This window comes from Myiozetetes cayanensis, unplaced genomic scaffold (assembly GCF_022539395.1).
Source record: "Myiozetetes cayanensis isolate MyiCay16 unplaced genomic scaffold, myiCay2020 scf10, whole genome shotgun sequence".
NCBI lineage: Eukaryota > Metazoa > Chordata > Aves > Passeriformes > Tyrannidae > Myiozetetes > Myiozetetes cayanensis.
This window is the reverse complement of record NW_026086605.1, coordinates 19,154,533-19,178,127: the sequence shown is the minus strand read 5'-3', so window position 1 is coordinate 19,178,127 and position 23,595 is coordinate 19,154,533. Positions and strand designations below refer to the sequence as shown.

General features: G+C 41.9%; 1 protein-coding gene across 4 annotated transcripts in view; it reads right to left on the bottom strand.

Moving 5' to 3' along the window:
• Nucleotides 1-2,731: 2,731 nt before the first annotated feature.
• LOC126650588 (WASH complex subunit 2A-like) overlaps nt 2,732-23,595 on the bottom strand; it is a 35,387-nt gene continuing 14,523 nt past the window's right edge. For 3 of the 4 annotated variants that reach the window (XM_050335582.1, XM_050335573.1, XM_050335589.1), the window contains 16 exons: nt 23,117-23,243; nt 21,199-21,295; nt 20,571-20,675; nt 19,173-19,289; nt 17,588-17,751; nt 17,019-17,130; nt 16,154-16,339; nt 15,062-15,244; nt 13,145-13,270; nt 12,845-12,940; nt 11,636-11,755; nt 9,989-10,051; nt 9,073-9,285; nt 6,733-7,344; nt 5,911-6,085; nt 2,732-3,217 (listed from right to left, as the gene is read on the bottom strand). In XM_050335582.1, coding sequence (XP_050191539.1) covers nt 3,081-3,217; nt 5,911-6,085; nt 6,733-7,344; nt 9,073-9,285; nt 9,989-10,051; nt 11,636-11,755; nt 12,845-12,940; nt 13,145-13,270; nt 15,062-15,244; nt 16,154-16,339; nt 17,019-17,130; nt 17,588-17,751; nt 19,173-19,289; nt 20,571-20,675; nt 21,199-21,295; nt 23,117-23,243 — 2,633 coding nt within the window. In that variant the 3' untranslated portion in view covers nt 2,732-3,080. The remainder of the gene's footprint in view (nt 3,218-5,910; nt 6,086-6,732; nt 7,345-9,072; nt 9,286-9,988; nt 10,052-11,635; nt 11,756-12,844; nt 12,941-13,144; nt 13,271-15,061; nt 15,245-16,153; nt 16,340-17,018; nt 17,131-17,587; nt 17,752-19,172; nt 19,290-20,570; nt 20,676-21,198; nt 21,296-23,116; nt 23,244-23,595) is intronic. The other variant, XM_050335597.1, reaches the window with a different exon arrangement.

The following is a 23,595-nucleotide window of genomic DNA, read 5'->3' as shown; positions in this document are numbered from 1 at the left end:
GCGCCGCCGCCCGGCAGCCCCCGCGCTGCCCCGCCCCCGTGACGGCTCCGCCCGCGGGCCAATGGGACGCCCGCTCTCACGCAGCTCGGCCAATCAGCGCGCCCGAGGGGCGGGGCTCCCGGCGCCTCAGGGGCGGGCGCCGCCGGGCCGCTTGTTATGGTCGTTAGGACGCGGGGCGGCCGCGCGTGCGCGGAGCAGAACCCGGATGCACTTCCCGATGGCCGCGGTGTTCCAGAGCCCGCTCCGGGAACCCTTGTCCAGGGAAACCCTGCCCAGAGCGGCCGTGGAGCGGGACCGGCTTTCGGGTCCCTTCCTGCCCAAAGCGTCATGTGAGTCTGTGCAACGCCCACCGCGCGACCGGCGAGCCCTGACAGCGGCGGCGGCCGCAGGGGCTCGTGGGGCAGGGAGTGCCGCGGGGCCGGGCACCGCCGAGGGGCGGTGGGACCCGCGGCTCGCCCGGCCCGAGCGCTGCAGGGGCAGAGCCAGCACGGACACCTCCCGCTCGGCCCGAGAGGCTCCCGGGGAGTGCCAGTGTGTCCCAGCGCAGCGCACGGCCCGGCCCGCACAGGAGGGAGGAGTCTGCGTGCAGCCGCCTCGGTGTCCCCAGCCGGGACAGAAGCGTGCCCGGCCGTGGCAGAGGCCGAGGCCAGAAACAGCTCTCGGGCACCTTCACTGAAGGTCAGCGTCGCCTCTGCTCCCCTAGGCTGGTCTCCAGGAGCAGAGCTTCCCTCGGATGAGCAGAGTCTAGAGAAAACAAGCTTATCCTATTAGGAGGTGCTAATTACATTAACCACTTTACTTTCCATTTAGGTTTTAAGTTATGCAAGACCTACCCTGACTAGCTGTTAAGGTTTTAGGCCCATTTAAGACACTCAGAACACTGGCTTTGCACAAGCATGTAGCTCATACAGGAGCGCTGTGACAGAGCTCCTGGGCACTGTAACACTGGGTCTCCAGCTCTGCTCCTCAGAGAAAAACACAGCCGTGGTTGCCAAATTTGCAAAGAAAAACAAAACATAAAGGAACAAACAAAAAAACCACAACCACCCAAACCAACACCACTCATCTAGCCAAAACTCGGTTAAAAAAGTCACCACTCAGACCAAACCCTCCCAGAAGCAAAGTGCCTAGACCAGGCTTCAGTTATAACTGAAGACCACACATTTTAATATGTGAGGAGACAAAGGGAAAGGCATGGAAACTCTCCCTGTGCCAGTTCAGGAAGACTGGAGGGGAAGAAAGGTTCTGATCATCATCATAGTGCAAGTTTATATCAAGAGCTTTTCTCTGCTGAACTTTCACATTTAAGAAACATTGTAAGGCAGGAGCTTTATTTTCTCCTATTTCAAGAGCTTCTGGCCCTCAGGGTTCTTGGCTTGTGAACAGCCATCCTTGCAATGCTATAGAAGTTATTAATGTGAAGGACCAAGACGAAAGGAGGATGCAGGAAAAAAAAATTCACCCTCTTTTTCCTCCTTCCTCCAGTATGTCTTTGAAGCCCTTCTAAGCACAGAAGAAAGTAGTAAAGAAGCAGTCCAAATCATTTATGAGGCATATGCAGCAGATGTAATGCCTATAAATAAAGTGCAAGCACTTTCACTGCAGACACCCATTTGCAAATAGCTCCCACATTCTTTTCCAAGCTGCTACTCCCAACTTATCCCCCACTTAACGTGAATCATTGTCAGGCCCACGTATGGCGCAAATCAATACATCGTGTTTCTCCTTTATCCCTTCCAGCCGTTCCTTCTGCTTTACCCTCACTAGTGCTAGATGCTTCAGTTGTAGTACTTACTGTGCCTGATAAAATAAATTCAGCTGAGGAATCTGAAGCAGGTGTCTCAGAACCAGGGCTCCAGTGAAAGTAGGAATTGTTCCTAAAGAAGTCCTCTGAGCACATGCTTTAAGCTCACACAGAGCAGAACAGTCTTAAGAGTTGGAGATAAAGTAGTACATCACTATCATAAAAGCAGAGCATCTAGTCAGAATTGCAGGCAGTCACTGGTATAATAAAAGAAACATTTATCCATCTGCATCTATACATTTGCGCTCCTTGTATGCATGCAAGAGAGCAAGTATCAACCACTGGGTATGGTTAATGGCATCTATTCCAGAAGGGGAAGCTAGAAAATACAGGAAGCAAGGTTAAGCCAAATACATCAGACAGTTAAAGGGATTCCACAGAATAGCAGCCTCCTGTAAACAGCCTACAACGTGTTATGGATGAGAAGGGAAAGGAGACAGCAAGCCTTAATGTGCAAAAGAGTCTCTGCATAAAGTACATACACAGGCTTGTTAGCCCTCAAATGACCAAGCTGCTCTGTACAGATGGACTTTGGGGAAAGTGTTATTTGCAAAACTCTGGCAAATCCATGCAGGTGACAAATCTCATTTAGTGGCTCACAACTTGAACAGAAGACAATGTTAGGTTTCTGTTGTTCTCATGGATCACGTGGTGCTCATCTGTAACATGAGCTTCCTGGTAGAGAAGTGTTAACTATTGTTATTTTTATAGACCACACGGGCTGCCAATATGAAATACCTCATCTTTAGCTGCTATCAAGTCCTGCACTGAGATTTGTTAACTGCTTGATTCCATATGAGAAGCTATACCTGATAGCAGGTTGGCAGCTGACCCAGACAATGCATGGTAGTGGTTTTGGTTGTTTTCAAGTCATGATGCAGGCACTCTAAGCAAGGGGTAAAGAGGAAAATAAGACAGGCAGACAGATCAGGTTTAACAGACTCCATTTACTATTTATGCATTATTTTATCTATAAATCTGTTCAATAAAACAAACTATCCTTTATATAATAGATTACTTCATTGCAGGTATTGCACAGGCTATATTCATCTGGGCACCATGAAAACATAATAGCATGAGGTTACTGTATTCTTTATAAAATATATAATTTAGCAGAATTAGACTAGCACAGGAGAATACTAACCATTTAAAATGGTAATCTCATTTAAATATCCACATCCATCTCATTTCAGCTCTACTGAATTAAGAGAATCTAGAGTATTAGTAGTGGACAGGGTGTAAGGAAGGCCACCTCTCTGCAACACATTCCCCTTGGCTACTGGCCTCCAAAGGCATTCAACGGGTCATCAAATGTGCTCAGGATCTTGCTTTCAGATTTTGTTTCTGAGGCTGTTTGTGAAGGTCTAGTTTTGGGAGTGGGTATCTTGACTTGGCTGGTAGAGAAGATATCATCTAAAAGGGGGAAAAAAAGATGGATTTTAATGGAATGTGACTGTTAAACAGAAGTAAATGTTGTACATAAGAGACTCCAGCACACAGCAGTGACTGTGCCAAGGACATTCTGTGATAAACAAATGCTTTCCTGCTACTTGCGATTCTGGATGCATTTGTAAGGACATACGTGGGAGCTGTTAGCTCTAAGTCAAATTAAGGATTTTTTTTCTTCTCAGTAGACAGGGTAAAATATACTACTTATATTTTATAACATGTTCAAGCTCTCATAAGCATCTGAAAAGTACTGATAAATTAAAGCTCCACAATAAATTCCATTGTGCAAGTGCCAGACAACATCCCTCTTATCTAGAACATTAGAGTCTGAGGAACCTTTGAGATCCATGAGCTGTGAGGTTGTTGCCAAAGAAAATCAGAAGAGGAAAATATGGTAGTTGCTAGCAACTAGTGCTGGCATCCACTAACCATGAGCCTTTAATCTACAGAAAGATAAGAACACAACATAAATCCCTTGAGAACAGAGTACTGCTAAGATGACAGCTACAACCATCATTCTGATGAATATTCAAAAAGCCTGTCTACAGTCTTGAATCAAGATCTCCCACCACCTTCCTCAATACAAACACTTATGATGTGAATAACTAGGAACACAGTGGAAAAATATCACACTGCCATTAAGACAGAGTTCTCTCCTGAAGGATAACATGTAGAAACTAAACCCTCTAACATGGATAGCTCGTGTCAGCAGCAGAGCTCACAGTCCTGCAGTTCTTGCTGTGGCTAGTGCTGCTGGTGTTTAGGACTGCTTATAGAAGGAGATGAAGCTGCTGCCATACACATGCTGAGGTGTTGCTGTGAGGTTTCCTGAGCATAAAAAACCAGCGTATCTCCTACTGTAAACTAAGAAATTTAGGATACTCAGATTACGCAGTTGGATTATAAAACAAAAAAATTTCAAGACTGAGAAATGAGGATCACTAGTTATTCGCAAGGCCAGTGTAAGTAGCACACAACTCTATTAAAAACATGGGTGCTATGTAGAGGTTAATAGCCATTTGTTAGTCCAGAGTATAAAAACTAGTATTTCAATCTTCTTTAACCTTGAGCAGAAGGCCAAGCACAAAGTAGTCTATCACAATGTGTTTCCCTGTCTCTTCTTGCTACTTCTTCCACTTCAGCACGTGTCTGCTACTGTGCTGATCATAGGGATTACTCAGGAATAATCCAGGACCACATTTCAGCACAAGAGCAGTTTAGAAAGGTAGTAAAACAAAGTAATCCCCTACTGGCACCATTCCAGAGCAAGAAGCTATCACATGGATTAGCTTTACAGCAGAGGGGAAGAACAGTGAGTGCCATAAGCAGTAGAGGTATCACTCCCATTTTATAATAAGGCTTAAGGAATAGAAAAGTTTTGGCCATGGAAAACAGTATTTGTTAACACACAAGAAAGCTCAGTCACCATTTTGCAGGCTGGCAGGGATGACATTAAGATATTTGTGACATCAGCGATAAGGTCAGTGAGGAGGCTGGGATAAAGAGCTGAGATAGTTATTCTAATATTGCTACGACAAGCTTAACACAAATGTAGTAAATAGGGACTGGAAGCTGTGGTAGGATGAAGGAAAACAGCCTGCAGCCCCCATCCCCAAACTGCACCTACGTACTGTTTCATTTGCATAGGCTACATGAAAAATGTAAATGATTAAACTAAGATTTCCTTAATAATCCAACATATATTTCAATATCTTCCTAGCAAACCTTTAAGTCTCACATTTTACACTAGTTGAGAAGGTTTTGAAATCTCAAGATGTTCATTCTCTGGCAAGTTTTGTAACACATTTACAGATTTAACTAGGTCATTCCATCAGGTTGGAATGCTTAGCATCAGTCCAAGTAAAACAGCAATTAGTCAGATTCAATTCGAATAAGTGAGAAAGAATGAAGACATGACAAGAACCAAAGCTAGAGAAGCGAATGTTTTGTCTTACTAAAGAAATACATGCAATCCCAAAGAACAGCTATAAACATGAAAAGTCTGAGAACAAACACAGCTGAGGATCAAATTACTTTCAGAATCCCCACTGATGGAGATAAAAGGAGTATGCTTGCCATCCTTTCACATTACTACTTGCTGTTTTTTTCAACAAATGATACATAGCAAACTTTTGCTCTCAGATGTAGTATCTGTGAACTGACCTGGGAACATGGATGTAAACAAAAGCTTACAGGCTCTAGGGTAGTCAACACAATAGTGAAGGTGAGATAATTTGTTCATATCTGTTCAGTGTTTGTTCACTGTTCATATCAGTGACTCATCTGACAGTACAATACAAAAAGCTGCACAAACTGAAACACAGAATGTGTCTCAGAGCCGTAGCAACATAAAATTAGTCTCTTACCCCAGACAAGTGTAATTTTCTAATTCCTACATGTAAGAAAATCCCTACAGAAATTAAACTATCCTTTCTCTCAGAACAATTTTGTACACTCTCCTAAACTATTTAAATGTCATGCTAGTTCTACAAATCTAGGAAGTTCTCACCCAAGGTGAAAATCTAAAGGTGACTGGAAATTTCAGAGCAGTTGAAAAGTTAAAAGAAAGCAGAGGGTTCTAATATATCTTAGATAAGTGCAATTCAGGACAATATTACAAGACTAGTGGGAAGACATTTACTTAAACAAACACTTACCCATGTCATCATCAAATATGGATTTTTGTTCCATCTTTTTCTTTGTCTTCCTTTCTTTTGGTTTTACGGTAAGATCCGCAAAAATATCAACGTTATCATCAAACAAGTTGGTCTCTGGCATTTTTTCTTTCACTTTGTTCATCGGTTTAATTGCCTCAGTAGCAAATATATCATCCTTGGAGAAAACACAGAGAGACTTCAACAACCCACAACACACTTCAAAAGAATAGTCAAATTATCTGTACACAGCAGCTGAGATGTTCAGACGACCGACAGCCTTGGGCTTTTTGGGCTTGTCAGTCAAAAGTTGGGCTTGATGATCCTAGAGGTCTTTGACAACCTAACTGATTCTGTGATTCTCAAACATGGTAAGTTTGAGTCCCTTGGGGCACTTGGCAGAAGTGCCTTAGTGGTGGATTGCTCACAGGTGAAGTACTGCACACCAAGACCTGTATCAGCTACCCAGCCCACCAACTTTATTCCTTTTTTAAAGTGTTATTTGAGCTGCTGTGCATTGAATAGACAGATAAGAACGAAATACTTCATTACTCTGAAAAAGGTATGTTGTCATAGAGCATTCAGTAGTAAGTCTGCTCTGTGTTAAGGCTCCACTTTTTAATCCACTGCTGCTAATAAGGAGATGAACAACCAAAGAAAGGGTTTCCATTGCCCAGCAGCAGAGCAGGATTGACAGTTTACTTCACTACCTATCCTGCACACCCCATCCTACTCGGCAGCCTCCATTAAACTTCTGTCTAAGTAGATGGGTCTGCATACGGCCCTGGGGGTCAAAAAAGCCAACGTGGCAGGTTCAATCTTTACCTCAAAGATATCTTGAGCAGCAGGGTCAACTGTTTGGTGTACAGCAGATTTCAACTCTTTTTTTCCAGTTTTCTGATAAGTGAAGAGAGAGTCTTCCTCTTCCTCCAAAAAAGGTATAGGACTGCTTTTTGTTGAAGATTTTTGCTGTACAGGCTGGAAGAGATCATTGCTGTCCTGATCACCCAGAACAGACAGATCAAGCTTTTTCTCCCTGCCCTTGATGGGTTTGTTAGCCACACTGTCTGGCATTCCCTCCTTTAATTTTGATTGTGCAGCTGGTCTGGACGTTGAGCTGCTAGCAAAAAGGTCTTCTGATTCAAACAGATCATCACCATTTTCTGTGGATTCTGGAGGAAGGAGTTTGTTTGTCCCAGCAGACAAAACACTGCCGTGAGCTGGTAGTGACAAGCCAGAGAGAAAGCCATTTTCCTTGGACTCTGCTTCAGTAACAAGAGGCTCCTTTATGTTCACTACTGCTGACATCTGTTTTGGCAGAGAGAATTGTGATTCTTTAGTACTGTCCACCTCCTCACTCCCTTCAGACTCTTGGGCAGCCAGACGGCGGGCCATTCTGCTAGGAGGTCTTCGTTTTCCTGTAACCCTGATCCTGGTCTGCAAGAAAGGAGTAAATGCGGAGCAGGATTAACAAAACAAAAAAGCCCCACAGGACATTCAAGATTGGAATAGTTTGGAGCAAAGTTCAGAAAAATAACCCAGGACTTTGGATTTGCTGCCCATAGTCATTCCACAGCAGGTGGAACTGGTGAACAAAACAGCAACAGCACTCGCAAGTGGAAGGTCACAACACAACAAGCCATTCTAGCTCCTTGGCCTTAGGGGCAGTTCACTGTGACAGCTTGCTAATCCAGGGGCTTTTACAGTGCAGTTAGTCTGCCAAAGCCATGACTAATTATGTTTTCCATGCAATTTCATTTTCTGCATAGCCTATTGCAGTTAAGTGCTGCTTTCAAGGAAGCCGCCTTGCAAGTTTCCATTATAGCCTCAACCATATCCCACATGGACAGGAGTATTTACATGGGTAGAAAATGGATCAGGACAACCTCCTCTTCCTTTTAATTGATTGCTCCATGCAGTGTTCTCTAGGAGGATAGCCAGAATGCTGGGTAGGTTGCTTCATTCCATCCTTTGGAAGAAAGTGCATTTGGCTGCATATATTTGCAGCTTAAACTCAAACTTGAAAGCTTGGAGAAGCAATGATGTGCCAAAAAAAAAAAGTAACCTGAACCACAAGATGCTTTTACTTCTGTAAAAAAACATACATCATCACTACACTAAAATGAACATTCAAGGTTGATCATATGCAGCTACAGGCACTCTATTCTTTTGCAAGCCTATCTATTTAAAAGTATCACAATAGAGAGCTTTGTCTGTTGTGCAGGACATGCTGCTATTGGAAACAACTATGGTAATGCATTAGTCTGATGTACAAGCTTCAAACTCATAGGTAAGGGGTCATGTCAGCTACTGTGGTGACAGCTGCTGCATCTTCCCAAGTCATCTCTGTGCTCATCTAGTAATGAACAATCTCATCACCATTAAGGAAAGAAAGAAAAATCAAAGTTAAGATTCTAAGTTATCTTGCTCAAATTGCTGCTGCTAGGAAGCCCAAGAGACTTATAAAATCACAAGCACCCAGATGAAATCTTAGCTATATGGTTCACACATACTTTTTTACAGAACCACTAAATCTTTAATTAGAATATGTCTTCTGCAGTCCGTAAAGTAAAAAGTATGAGTAAAAAACAAGTGAGTCAGGAGGTAGAGATTTGCCATGTCAACAGCTGTAACAGTTCTTTTTCTTTTGGCTTTGTATGAAAACAAAGGTTTTCTTTGAAAAAAAATTGAGAGTGACAGTTAAGGACAGCATGACATTTTTATCCACAGAGGAGGTAAAGGTCAACATACAGCAGTGATGTTTCTTGATAGCTTGTCAAAGTAGTTGCCTGTAATATATTTTATAGCTAGCCTAGCAAGATGCCTTTTTTATGCTTTTTTAGGCTCATGCCTCCTGGGGTAGGACAAGATGTTATGCTAAGACACCTTCAACCTATAGGGAAATGCACTGTACTTTACATATACGTGTACTTTAAAAGGTGCAGAATCAGGCCTTTGCATAACAAGTCCCTCACAGAGATAAGTATGAGTAGGCTTCACTTTCCTTCACTTTCTCTTCAGTGACCCACAGAAATGAGAGGGGATTAGATTTTCACACTTCCATTTAGGTTCAGATAAACCACACCTTAGCAGAACTTGCATTCCTGCATGAGGAAAGACTGTATTTTTAAGCCGCTCTTCTGTCCTCCTAAGTACCAAGGTTACCTTATTGGCGCTGTGCAAGGTATCCGCTTGCATAGGCTGATCGAAGCTTACACCTGGTTCTTCCTTGTCTCCTGACGCAGACAAGGCTTCACTGTTCTGTGCATCCTTGGGCTCATGTAACGGAGTGTCCAGCACTGGTAAGGGGGACTTTGCATTGGAGACTTTAGGCATTGCACCAGGTAGTAAGGCTGCAGGATTAATAGCTAGGTTAGCCTACAAAACAAAGAAAACAAAAACATACACACAAAAAGACGTCACATTACTACTGCTCCAGAGCAAGCACGGCTCCAGAGAAGCAGAAAGAACTAGAGCATCTGGGCATTCAAGTTCTACTTCCAAAGTGCCTGGCTTTTCTCAGACCTATGAACTAACTGTGTCTCCCACATTCTCTGTCTCACTGAATCTGTAGAGTGGTCAAGACTATTATTCTGTCTAATAGTTTCAGGAACAGCATGGTCACACTATGTCAGACCAAACACCTATGCAGCTCAATATTCTGTCTGAGGACACAATGGTTGTGACTTTGAGTGATAGTGTGATATAGATAGTTATTAGTCATTTCATGTCAGAAGAGGGACATAACCAAAGCTACCCCTAGGGGTCTCTGAAAATATCCTTATGAGTCTCTAAACATACTTGATAGTGCTGAGAAGAACAGCAGGTCAAAGAGGAACCCACCCTCTGCCCCCAAAGAGAGTAAATAGTGCTTCTCAGAGTCAGGACTAAAACAGGAAGGGGAAATAATATTAAACATGCAATACAGAAAAAGTAATCAAATATATGCCATCTGAAAAAAATAATAATATTGCAAGAGTAAGGTAAGGAAGCAATAAGGTTTTGTTTTTAGGGAAAGCCATCAGTGAGGCAAGGAAGATTTTTTTTTGTTGAAAGTTAAAATGCCAGTAAAGTTAATTACTTGTAGCTTTCCAATCCGAGATGAGGGCTCTTTGGTTTTAATGGGAACAGGACCTGTAGATTTCTGCACAAAATTACATTGGATTAAACAAATGGACAAGTTGTTATCAACCAGACCATAGTTTGCATTTTAATACATCTATAGAAAGTAGCTAATTGCTTACCAATTTCTTTTGAAGATACTTTGTTATCATCACATTCTAGCACTAGAGCTACAGTCACTCAGTTTTCGGTTTCCTGCATGCCATGGACCTATCTTCATTATCACATTTCATTCCACCTTCCTTCTACCCAATATTATACTTCGCCATAGTAACCCAACAACTTCCATCTTCTCCAGGTTACAGCCACCACCAGTCAAATCAAACCATGACAGCTACCCTCTCTCCTCGCTTATTCTGTCCCCTAAAAATCCTCTAAAGCCATATTGCCAGATTATGATCTAACTAACCTTTTTCTTTGTGACTGGCTACAATCAGGCCACAGACTTCAATGAAGCCTACATGGAAGCCAAGAGGGCTTCAAAATTGTACCACACAGCTTCAGAGACGTGAGTGTTCCTGCACAGAAAGCAGCCTAGCAGTGCCAGAAGACTTGACTAAAAGAGAAGAGCAGCTGTTTGGTCTGAAGACTTCAGTCAATTTTAAGACTTAGGGAATGAATCAAACCAGATAAGGTGCTCTTCCCAGGATTTGCTCTCCACAGGTTTGTAATCTACGTGGTTCTGTGAGCTAGGCTGTACTGCTGTCAGTGTGACTGGGCAGTCACATCTCCTTCTGCCATGTTGAAGTAACTGAGGGTTTGCAAGGGTTAGGCCACTGGTTTGATGGTCTTGATAGCATGGCAGAGGAATCCTGGTGTCTGAGGAGATTATTCTCCACTTAAATGCATGTGGTGTTCAGCTGAACCTCAGACAGACTGAGGTTCATTCCTATACCAAGCTGTCAGTAGCTACAAAAAACAGGAAGATAAGCCTGGTTCTACGCTCCAAGGAACACTTTATCATAACAGAAGACAGGCTAATTAGTAACCCTACAGACTTGCTCTGTGGTCACCAGCCCAGGGGAGAAAAACCAATACCCACTCCCTACAATCAAAAGCTAAATCTCCTACACGTGAAAATCCAACAAGTAGTTCTGGTGAGGCACAGGACAGAATTCAGATCCAGACTACCTCTCCCAGAGACCCTTGACTCTGCAAGATTAAGGACAGTAGTAGGAGTCTTGTTTGCTCATCATAAAGTCTCCAAGGTAAGATTCTCAACAGCCACAGATTTTGTTGCATGCAAATGCTGATTTCCTTTCTGAGAAAGATGACCTTTAAAAATCACATTCACCCCAATAAACACTGGCACTTCAGAGAAGAAGAAACAACAACCCATTTTCAATCCAACTGGACCTAAGGTGTAGCTCTTCACTGCCTTGTACTTTCATATATGTGTGGGCACTGCATCAATAGCATTTAAACTTCTTGATAGTAACAGTGCACCTGCTGATAAGCAAAGACGAGTTTGGCCATGCCTTGGTGCTTTGCAGCCAGTGAATCCGGGCACTAGTTTTCATCTTCCCAAGACACTTATTTAAAATTGGAGGACACATCTCCTTTTTATTTGCATGCTGTTCAAGGCATGCAAGATTTAAGTACTTGCCTCTGTAGTTGCTGCCTTCCCAGTTTCATCTTGCTTGGCACTTAAAGCATTTTCTAGAAGGTTACTGCTCTCTAAGGAAGGGCCAACATTGGTCTGAAGAGTTTTCTTCTCAGCTATTTTCTGAAAGCATTAAGATCACAAGTCAACATGAATGGGGTAAAAAGCATGGTGTACAGAACCCAAAAAAGCCCCAAACCCCAAAAGAACAACCAAAGCAAAACTTTTTAAAATCTTGCTTTTAACTGAACAGAAAACTAGCCACACCTTTTGATTCTGCAGTGCACAGCAGGTATTGTCTTTTGGCTTTGCAATGCAAGGGCCTTCCACTCCTCCATTCCTTTAGCCTACCTCAATGCTCGGTGTCTATGCTAATGATTAACAATGAGAGCACCAATAAACCTTCAAGTGCATGCATATTTCCTCATACACAAGACTGCAGAGAAAATAAAAGCACAAAGCTAGCTAAGGAACAGTGCTATTTTTATGTTTTCAAGCAAACAGGCTCCATGTATAGCTCCCAAGAGCTAATTACTTAAGACCATCCATCCATTCCACAGTCCTCAAACAAACTGTTTCCAGGAATTACTGCCAGTTCCCTAGCCTAACTTCCAGCTATAGACATGAAAACAGACTAAAGTAAAAGTTGGCTTCAATTTAATTAAGCCAAATACATTTAGAGTAGCAGTTTAGAATGCATGGTAGGAATTTGACCTCAGACCACCTATAGCTCAGTCTAGTTCATTACTGCAGCTGCTCACCCTCTAAAAACAATCCCATAGTCATGAGGATTTTAATACCACATCACTACCTTAGATCAAACCAACCTGCAGAAACTTGAATTTCATAACTCATAAAGCAAGGCTCATCAGTCATGCATGAAGTACAGGGAAGTAATATTAGCAAGTTAAACAAATAAACAATACAAACTCTACTACTCCGATTTCTGCTCAGGTGTGTTCTCTTACACGTAAGCCAGTCCTAGTGGTACACAAAAAGAAATAGAATCCAAATCTCTCATCCCAACTTTGGGGGACCTAATGCATCTGTTTGTTCCCTATGTCTTCAGGGTCAAAATGACCATTTCTATTCTCTCAAAAAGATTTGAGAAGTCACCTAATTTCTTGTGGAAATACATAAGGAGAAAATCCCTTCCATACACTTCTTTCCAATGCCTTTTATATAAGCCATTTACAGTAGAGGAACAGATACCAGAAGGTTTGTTTTAGCAGTACTGAAGAGATCGTCCTCATCATCATCCCCAAAAAGTCCTCCTCCAGATGATGGCTTCAGGACACGGTTTGCAGACTAAAGAAAGAAAGAATAAAGAAAAGATGTGTCATAGATCCAAAGCACATCTCCTTCAGCCCATGATGCCTGAACTGATATTAGCATTTGGCCCTCCTGGAAATCAGTGACTTCTATGCTGTGTCCAAACAGGAAAAACCAGTAGGCTGTGAACTTGAAAGACTGTTTTTAAACAGGAGGTTCAGAGGAGGACTATGAACTCACCACTGACTTCTTGGGGCTGGCAAAGAGATCGACGTCCGGATCATTGTCCTTCTGAAGTTTGTGACTGAAGAGGAGCTCTTCATCTTGAAAGACCCCAGTGCTTTTGGGCCGAGCAGTCTCAGACGCCTGAAAGGAGAGGAGAAAGGTCCACAGTGAGACAGTCCCTCTTTAAGGTGGTTATTTTCCTAGTGACAAGACAGGTTACAACTCACCTGAGGCTATACTATGACCCTGGTAACAAAAATAAAACTACAACTGCCAGTTTTGTTTTATTTTGACCGAATTTGCATAACTTACAATGGAAATATTTGTATTTACAGTTCAATTTAATAATAAGGCATTAGCCACAATGTATCTGTGTCTACTGATTTAAGATCCAGCTTTATTTACCAGTAAAGCTTCCTTCAAAAGAAAAAAAAAAAAAAAGGTTTTCAGTATGTTATCATGACTGTACAATAAGGTTTATATTCCACTAAGACTTCTTTGCCTTTAATATTTCAGCTAAGGGTGCAGAACATAGAACTGAGAGGAAGAGAATCTCTTTAATTATCTTCATAAGCTACCTTTTCAAAGAAGAATAAAAAAACCTGGTTTGGTTTTTTTTGAAAGTTGAAGGCCTATAAAGCTATTATTGTTGCTAGACTCCCTATTCTCCTCTCGTGAAAGCAAACACACCCTCACAATGAAGAACAGAACATACTGTTTGCCTTTGGCAAGAACTTCTACTTTCAAATTTGCTGGTGGGGGGAAGGTTGAAATTATACACTTCACCTTATAAGCCCTCCACTACTTGGAAAAGCAACCAGTATCAGCAACTTGAACACAAAAAAACAACGCCCTCCTATGATCATGGTGCAGTGTATGCACCCAGGTTTGACTTTCAGGCAAAGGCCCCACTCATGTCTCAGTAGGGGCCAATGTCTGTGTTTCACCACTCATCTGTCTCTTCAGGAACAACTCAGATGAAAGGGTGCCTCTTAAGAGCATGACTCAATGTCCAGTAGCGTGACATCAGACACAAAATCCAGGCAGCAGGAGCAGTTGTCAGAAGAATAAAGCCTGATTCTCACAAGCTGCTATAAACAGGGATTTTTCTCCAAGAGCCATCTATTTAATTCGACTTCAAGGACTTCTGAATAAAGTGTGCATAGCCTCCAGGGTTGACAACTTACTTTACATGGTTACACTAAGATGACAAAACCTTGTGGTACATTGTAGTATGCAGTATGTATTTTTTGACACAACTTCAAATTTACAGATAAAATTTTGTTACATGGCATTATGTAGAAACAAGAATATTGCCAGGGATTCAAGGATATTGCTACTAAAAATTCAAAGTCCACCTCTTGATGGTATATACTGTATCAGGAAAGCCAGACAGTAAGAATAGGGCAGCTGGAGGCTTTTTAAAATGTAAATACACATGGTTGAAAAACAGAAGTAAACATAGGATTAAGATAATTCTTACTGAACCTAAGTCTGCAGGCATATATGCAGCAAGCAAACTGCAACAATATAAAGAAAATAAAGGGATAAACCACAAGGCTTAAAACGCTACATCCTTCTACTTCCTAATACCTCTGACCTTGAGGAGCAACTGAGGAGTCAGCTCTGTAAAGCAGACATCAAGTAGCTGCACCAAAACATCTGTACAGAATTTCTTTTCGTACTAGCATGCAGCAGAAGGCTTTTGAATTAGTGGGACAGGAAAATTCACAGAGGGATTCAGGATCATGAAGAAGAGCAGACATAATTTCTCACCCGAGAATTTGGAAGCCTAGAAACTGAGAAACATTAGCTTCCATGGCATGAAGAGAAGCAACAGTTAAAAAAAAACCAAAACAACAAAACACCTTGCCTGAAGTAGTAGAGGTAGAAGTACTATTTCCTAGTGTTCAAGAACTTCCCTAGACTCACCACACCAATTTCTTTCTGTGCATTTTTTATACCATCTTCATCGTCCGGTCTCTCTTCTTCCTCCTCCTCAAACAAGCTTAACACTTTTTTAGCTTGGCTCTTGACATCTTTCTCCAGAGCTGGTGGGGATGTTGCAAACAGATCTGAATTGCCAGCTGGCTCTGAGGATATTGCTGCAAAAGGCTCCACCAAAAAAAAAAAAAAAATTAACACATTAGCCAGTTATTTATTTCAGGTTTGTCCAAAAAACCGACTAAGCATTCTTGATTAAATACCAGCAGTGGTCAGAGTTCTGCAATCCATTACCAAGCAGGCAACTGTATTCAACTCATGCATAAGGTTTGCTCCTCATCTGTATGTCAGGCTGCATGTGCACCACAAGGCTGCAATAAACAGCTTTGCCATTATCTCCAAGTTACCTAGTTCATACCACCTGGGATTCTTTAGAGTGAAGAGCCCTATTTGAACCCTGAATGTGCTTGGCAAAGTGCAAAGCATGATAACTGCTATGGAAATTCATCAGCTGGTGATTCCCCAGCAATCACTCAAGTAAGACCATGCCCAAGATCAGTTCTGCTGAAGCTTCTGCAATAATACCCTCAACAATACAAATCAATACTGTTCTGTAACAGTATTGCCCAGCAGAAATTCCCAGTCCTGAAAGCCACAGCAATCAGGATAACACCACTTCCTAACTCATCAGACATTATGTTGAAACAAAGTTACTGAGCTTGAAGAAAAGCCTACAATTAGGCTTTTCCTCTTTTAAAGAAAGCTCTGTTCATGTGAGTAAAGATTTCCCAACCCACTCTGAAGGAAAAAAGAAACAGATTCTGCCCATCCCCTTCCCCCAAAAAAACCCAAACCTCTCGCAGACATCAGTCAGAAAACAACTGTTAAATGGCATTTAATCAATTTGCTGTTGGAAAAAAAAGTGATTTTGCTAAATGGAGACAGAGAGAGTTACTCTCTCCTTAGCAATAGAAGAGGCAATCCAGAAAAATATTTGTCCCAGAGCAGCACTGTTAGATTATGGGGTTTTTTTAACTGAATCTTTACCAAATTTCAGATTAATGTAAGAAAATCCCTCACTTTTTCCTTTGTTTGCTGCCCTGCAACATCTGTTCCTCTAGATATAGGAGCTGCTCCAGGCTCTTCTAAGCCCCACAGTGTATCTTCTATCTGGTTAGACTTGGTTGCTTTATCTGGCAGATCTTCCTTTTCCTCCTTTTCTTCTTCATCAAAGGTAGACGGTGCTTGTGCTGGCTTTACTTTCTCCTGCAAAATTAAGAGAACATTGGTGACACAAAATTGGTGGGTATATAAAGGGCATATGCTGCAGCAGGATAGCAGTCTCAGTTTGCCTTCTGCACAGGTCTAGGACAGTGGCAACATGCTTGACTTCTGTTTTCATCCCATGGGACATTCTGATTTGTGACTTGGTTTCCAGTATTACAGGTTTTTGAATCTGGTTGAAGCGTGCCAGGAAGCACACATACAGGAATCCCCCCTACAGATACAGCTGTATTAAGCCTTTGCATCTCCTACTCTCAATTCCAAAGCAAAAGCAGACAGGCAATACACCATACACAATACACCTAAGACAGAGGATGACATGAGCCCACACAAGGGAGGGCCAGTAAGAAGCCTGTTTATACATCTGAATCAGAGTCAGCAGTAAGCTGTTTGTTCCTTTTAACGGTATTTTCTGGTTTAGATTTTTCAAAACATCCCCATGAAGGGCTTTTAGTATAAACCAAAAAATTTAGGGTTAGTGGTCAAGAAAATTGGTAATAAGAACTTACATGTCAGAGGAGAGTCTTCCCTCTTTCCATTCCCAAATTGCTAGAGTTACCATTGTCTAAAATAAGTTAGACTTATATCCAGTACCTAACAAAGAAGGTAGCCTATAAAAAGACTAAGTGTTCCATGTTAATTTTAAAAAATGAGGAGTTACCACTGCAGCCTTAGCAGCTGAAGGAAGTAGTGTTGATTGGGAGCTGAAGAATGATTCTCCATTAACAGCATCATCTTCAAATAACAATGATACCTTCTGTGGCTTTCTTTGGCTGCAGTGAGGGAGAGGAGAAAGTGGAAGATTCAGGGCAAAAATTTCAGAGGCTGTGCACTGAATCTGTTTGAGAGCTTCACACAGGACCATCATTTGCAGCAAGTGGTCCCAGATACAGCACTCAGCTTCCTCACTGTCTCAACAATTCTATCACCCTCTCTCTTGTCTCCACAGCTTTCTGCAGAAGTAGAGATAAAAAGAGGTCAAGAGGATTTTTTTATCACAGGCATAGAAATGGAGACCCCAATTCAGCGGTGGCAAAGAGAATGCTCCACCACAGATACAAAAGACTCCAGAGCCCAGCCCTGCCTGTTCCTACTCACACACCTTTACTTCCTCCTCAGCAGCAGTAGCAAGGGACAACACTTGCAATAGGCCTGGGTCCATCTGGTTTTGAGGGCGCTGCTGGGCTGTTCTGAAAAAATGCCTCCCCACTCCCCTCCCAGGACAGTCACCTCTCTTTAGTGATTGCAAATAAATCCTCATCATCATCTTCCTCAAAAAGGCTTGTCTTCTTCACATCTTTAGCTTGACTGACAGTACTAGCTGGTTTTGCAGGGTCTTCTTTTCTGTCACCTTCAGAAGGAAGTTTAGCTGGCTTGGAGACATTCCAGTGTTCCTTAAAAAGAAAGAACACCCAAGTTTTTCTTCCTCTTGGTCAAAGACACTTTCCCATCTTCTCTATAATGAACACTTCATCATTTTGGCAGTCCTTTCATCTTGCTACTAGTTTACTTTCCTGCATTTATGTTAGCCACTGCAATCTGACATTGCTCAGGCTTTGCAGAAGGCCTGGTCACCTTTTGGTCACTTACAGTATTAGTCCAGCAAAACAGGGCACACACACTTTATTACAGCTGCTCTTGACAACTGTGGTCGGTGTCAACTGTAGTCACAAGAGTAAGGTCACTCAGTAGAACCTGATCCGAGCCATTTAAATAATTAGCCTTATTTGATGTATAGGGGAAAAAAACCACAAAAAACAAAACAAAATAAAAAAAAAAAAGAAAAAGAAATAACACAACACATCCCCAAGACACCTCATTACTAGAGTGCTTGATGCTGTACTTATTTTCTTCACAGTACTTCCACTCAACCTCTCTCACAGCTAACATTTAATCAAGCCTACACACTAAACAAGATTTTTGTGTGTTTTATTCCCAGCATTTCAAGTGGTTTTCCTCAGTTCCTCATCTCTGTTTGTCCCCTTTCTGAAAGTGACTACAGGCATGTTAAAGCATGAACTTGGTTTATTCTACATTAAGATAAAAAGGCATCTAAAGATATTACTACTATCCACTAAAAAAGCAATTACAGGACAAGTAATAAAAATTAAAGTCTATGCAGAGTAATTTAGAGAGGTGGGAGGGCTAAGAAGAGTCTGGAGTCTATTCATATGAGCTAATTCAGAGACTTTCCAGACAAGTTTTTAATTTAGTTAGTGTCTCTGGCTTTCATTTAACATGAAGGACAATTCCTAATCCATCCCTAGAAGAGGACTGCTCTCTGGGAAGCCTTGTTATTAATGTTTCATTTTCCCATCCCTAGATTTAAAAAACAAAAAAACCCCAGCCTAACACACAAAAGCCATCAAACCCCAAACAAATAAAATACCCAACAAACAAAATCAGTTACAAAAAAAACCCACCCCAAAAACCTAAAACAAACAAAACCTCAACACATATCTATGAAGAACTGCTAAACTTTCCTTACAGAAATTAAAGCAGTAACAGTAAAGTTATTTTTCCCTTTTAATGTTTTTAAGTCAGATTTGTTGGCAACAGTCTCCATTTGCTATCAAACTTTCTATAAATTACATTGAAAATACTTATTTTCTCTTCTACATGACTTCTATTACCTATATTCTGCAATAACTTGGGTCAAGAATCAAACAGCTTCCTCAGCTGCAAACAAACACAGGACTGGGGTAAGCATGGCATCTGGACACAGAGTGGGATTGTGGTTCCCATCTAAAAAGTTTTATGCTTTGCTCAGCATAAAGCCCAGTAAGCCCTTTCAACAAGTCTTACTCCTCAGTACCTCCTCATCACTGCTGAACAATAAGCTGGAGGCCTTCTTGAGGGGCCCTGACTGTTTTGCTTTCTCTTCTGGAGGCTTTTCCTGGTGCTTCTTCACAGGTCCCACACCAAAGAGATCCTTAAAATAAAATAAAATATTTTAAACAAATTAAAAGCCAAAGCTACAATGAAAAGCTCACTGTAAGTCGTCAGCATGGAAGACTGTTGCCATCCACTTTTCATATAAATAGGATACAGGTGTTTTATGAACTGTTTCTGAAGACAATTTTAAGTATAACACAATATGCTGGAACAAGGAATGTTACACACGCAGCATTTGATAGATCAGAAGCTTGTAAGCACATATCCTGGTTCTGGCCCACAGATTCTCTACCACAGGGCATGACCAGCAGCCAAAAACCACCACTCAGCAATTCTGTTGCACAGCAGCTAACACGATGGGGCACAGTTTCTAACCTATATAACGAAATGGAGAATGAATCCTGTTCTGAGGCGGCAGGCAACAGGCAAGCTGAACAACTACTACTGGGCAAGATCCATGGCTCTCTCTACCTGAAGACACTCATGCAGACTGTCATGTAGGCATTAGAATAGACAAAAGCATATGATGATGCCACCTCCTAACATTCATTTATGCTTTTCTCCACTTGAACTTGAGTTCCAAAACACAACCTTCATGGTAGATACCAGAGACCTTATCACAGTGCAAAATGTCTCATTATCCTGACTTGCTTTTGAACAGCCCTTATTCAGAAAGGTGAACTGGAAGCAGTCCTGGGCAGGAAATTTTAATGCTGAGTTTGTTGAAGTCCCCTGGCTTACAGCTCTGAGTATGCTTCCTATTTGCCTCAGGTTAGTACTATGGGTTAAGTTAAGCTACGAAGGCTGCAGGCCCAGAGTTGAAAGCTCTTTGGAGGGCGTATGGGAGGGAAAGAGACAAGAAAGTAATGCAATTTTTCTAAGTTTCTTGCACAAACTGTTCTGTGATGTCAGTTTCCATAATAGTGGTCACAATTCTTACACACTGAAGTGTGAGAAAAAAGGAATTCAACAGCCATGATGCAAGAGAAGCAAGAAGTCATCCACGTAATATGGACCACAGGCCAGGATAAAACAGCTTCTTGAAGATCTGTTCTACTGTTTACTGTTCTCTAGTCCTATCAATCAGAGGGATAGTATGCATAATATGCACTGACTTCAAAACACTAAAAAGACACCAAGAACTTGCAAGAGTCCCTGCTGCTACTCTCTCTGCAATGTTGCCTGCATGCTTAGAGCTGCTACAAAACACGAGATTGATTTAGTGCTCCATTTGCAAGCCCAGTGTTGTAAACTTCTGAGTATTTCCTGTTGCATTTGTGAGTTCCCACACACAGGCAGAATAAGGAAGTGTACTTACCTCTTCATCATCATCAAACAAGGAAAGTGGAGCTTTTGTCATGGATTTGCTGGTGGGGAGAGATGTTGCTTTGGACTTTATAGTTTTACTTGATGAAAACAAGTCCTGTGCAAACCAAAGAAATGTCAATATGCAAAGCAATGCTAGAAGTTAAAGAACTCAAAAGGGGACATTCATGTTTTTCCTTATAAAAAAGATGTTTAGTGGGCCTATGAAGTAGGGAAAGATTGTCTTACTACAATCACCTGCAGCTGTACAGGGATTTATTTCCCTCAGCTTTGCAGACTGATTGCTAGCTGAAAGCCAAAGACACAAAATGAAACATATCTTTCATAAGAAACAGTCTTTCATGATTCTTGCTCTTGATTTTCTGCTCCTTCCTCTCTCTAAGCTTTCAATTTATGCCTGTGTGTACCAAACAAGTTTAAATCCCTGAAGACAAGGAAAACAATTCCAGAGATTTCAATCTTTGGAGCAAGAAGGAGCTTTCAGAATGGCTGGGTGTAAATGCATGGATGTCAGACTTCCCAATCCTACAAGATGCATAGAGTCCCCAGATACAAGTGGACTGAAGTCAGGGTGACTCAGATCCCAAGAATTTCTGTAGGGATTTCTTAGAGATACTCACTTCAGAATCCTCCTCATCAGAGAAAAGGCCCCTCTGTTTTCTTGGAGGTGTTTCAGATAAAGGCTTGAAGTCCTCAACTGAAGATGGTTGACTCTTTAGGACAAATAAAAACACTGCATCAGCACCCACTTAGATTCAGTAAGGGCAGGCATGTCATATGACCCTGTCCTGGTTGGGCCAGGATAGGGTTAATTTTTTGCAGTAGCCAGGAGGGGGCATGGCTAGGACCTGGAGGTTATTCTGTACCACCTCACCTCATTTTCCAGGAACAGGAAAAGGGCTCTCTGCTACATTGGTGCAGCAGCAGAGGGAGTGGTCAGGTACTGTCTATTGTCAGGGGGTTTCCCTGTGAATCTTGTTTCTTGTACCCTCCTTCATTAGTATCGCTGCTGTTACTGTTTGCTTTCTTATCTCAGTGCTGTTTCCAGTGAATTATTCTTATCTCAATCCATGAGCTTTACCTTTTGTGTCTCCAATTCTCCTCTTCAGTCTACCACAGGGGAGGGGGAGTGAGGGAATGGGTGGCAGCAGGGCTTCAGTGGAAACACTAAACTGGGGAGTACCATTCTTAAACCATGACAATACACTTCTAAGAGGCATGCTGCTGGCAAAATTCCAGCAGTTGAAGGGACAGAACACAAGCTTGTCACCCACTGGTGAAGTCCAAAACTCATGTGCCAAGCAAGTTCCTCACACACAGCCAGAACTATGCACAAGTGACTTGCAGGTTTTACCACAGGCCTCCCTTTTCAGCATCCTTCTCAGCAGAAGAATGTAAGCAGAAACTCATACCAGACCTTGTGAGCTAAACAAAAATATTTCTTTTAACAAGCTGTGTTTTACAAATGAAGAGGGCAGTTTCTGCCAGCCATCATTTCCTGCATTACCACTGCACAGCCCCAGACTGCCACCAGCTATATTGCCATTAAACTTAGAATGATCCCAGACCCAAGCACTACTGTCATAAAGCTTGGAGTATAAAACAGCCCTCACTTCCTGACAGAGCAGGAGAGGGTGCTGCTGAATCAGTTTTCATCCTCTCCTCCAGAAAAGCCAAGTGCTCTGAGATCAGAGCAATATCATTGGATGACCACAACTCCTGCTTCATTGACCATGCACTTTTGCACTGCAGCAGAAATGGAGGCTGGCTTTGCCCTTGTGCTCAGGTGCTTCTCATAAGGCAACATGAAAAACGTACTACAGCAATTTGCACTATATCCCCAGCACTTCTCAGTCCAGAGGGGAGAAGAGTCACAGTAGCTCATTATGTTCCAATATTCACTGAAGAGCAAATAAGTATAAAATAAGTATATGTAAGTTCTGAAAGTGGAGTGGGTATAGGAGGCTCTCATAACTCTGTACGTATGTGCTCAAGACCACATTAAGAGCTTTCTACAACTTAAGAGTTTTCTGCTGAAGAACAGTTTTTTTAAAACTTGAAGGTTTGTATATGCTTAGGCAGAACTGTGACATCCACATTCCTCTCCCATAATACACACAAGCAATGGGTTACCAGTAAAGTAACCAGTGGTTGGTGTGAGTGCAGTCACCGCATCACAGAACTGTGACACCAAAGGTTCTCAACTCATGGTTTCATTTTAGCCAGGAACTTCACAGACACCTTTTATTACCAGAGTCTGCTCATTTTTCTCTCATTTCAATCCTACCTCAATAAGATTCTTTCAATCACTGCCCACACAAATAAAAACCTGAAATAAACTCAAAGGTTAAAAGGTAAAAGGCATTTAAGGACACCTGAAGCACTCAAGTCATGGAAGACCCTATGAACGTAGTCCAGTTTCACAAATATGTCGCTTTCACAGTGTTGTTCTTGGATAGACTACTTCAACTGCAGTAGTTAATGTTTTCCTGAAACCTTGGCCATGCAATCCATTTATACGTCATTACGTCATTACCTTTTTCCATGACTGTCTCCCTATGGCTTTCTGTTTTAGTTGTGCCAGCAACCACAGAAGGAATGGCAGGTTTTTCCTTGAATAAGTCACCTTCTTCATCATCATCAAATAGGTCAGCTGCTGACTTGACTACATTAAGAGACAAAACAAACAGGGAATGATGAATACAGAACAGCCCCTCTTGAGCAAGAGAAGATAGCAGAGTCTCAAAAGATATCATATGTTTTAAAGATGACCAACATCAAGAGTCTTTAAGAGACAAGCTCTCATATACCACTTACCTAAGAGCACTGGTGACAAGAGGATGCTGTTATGCACTTGAGTCAGGTGGCACCTCTAAAGGCAGTGTTTTGTTATTGGCTTGGCACAGGCCTAGAGCCTCTATAGGGAATGTTGGTCACAGGGACTACAGGCTGTTACCAATTCCCTGACTGAAGCCTAGATATGCTGCCCTAGCAGTAGAAAGAGCCTCCTTAGAAAG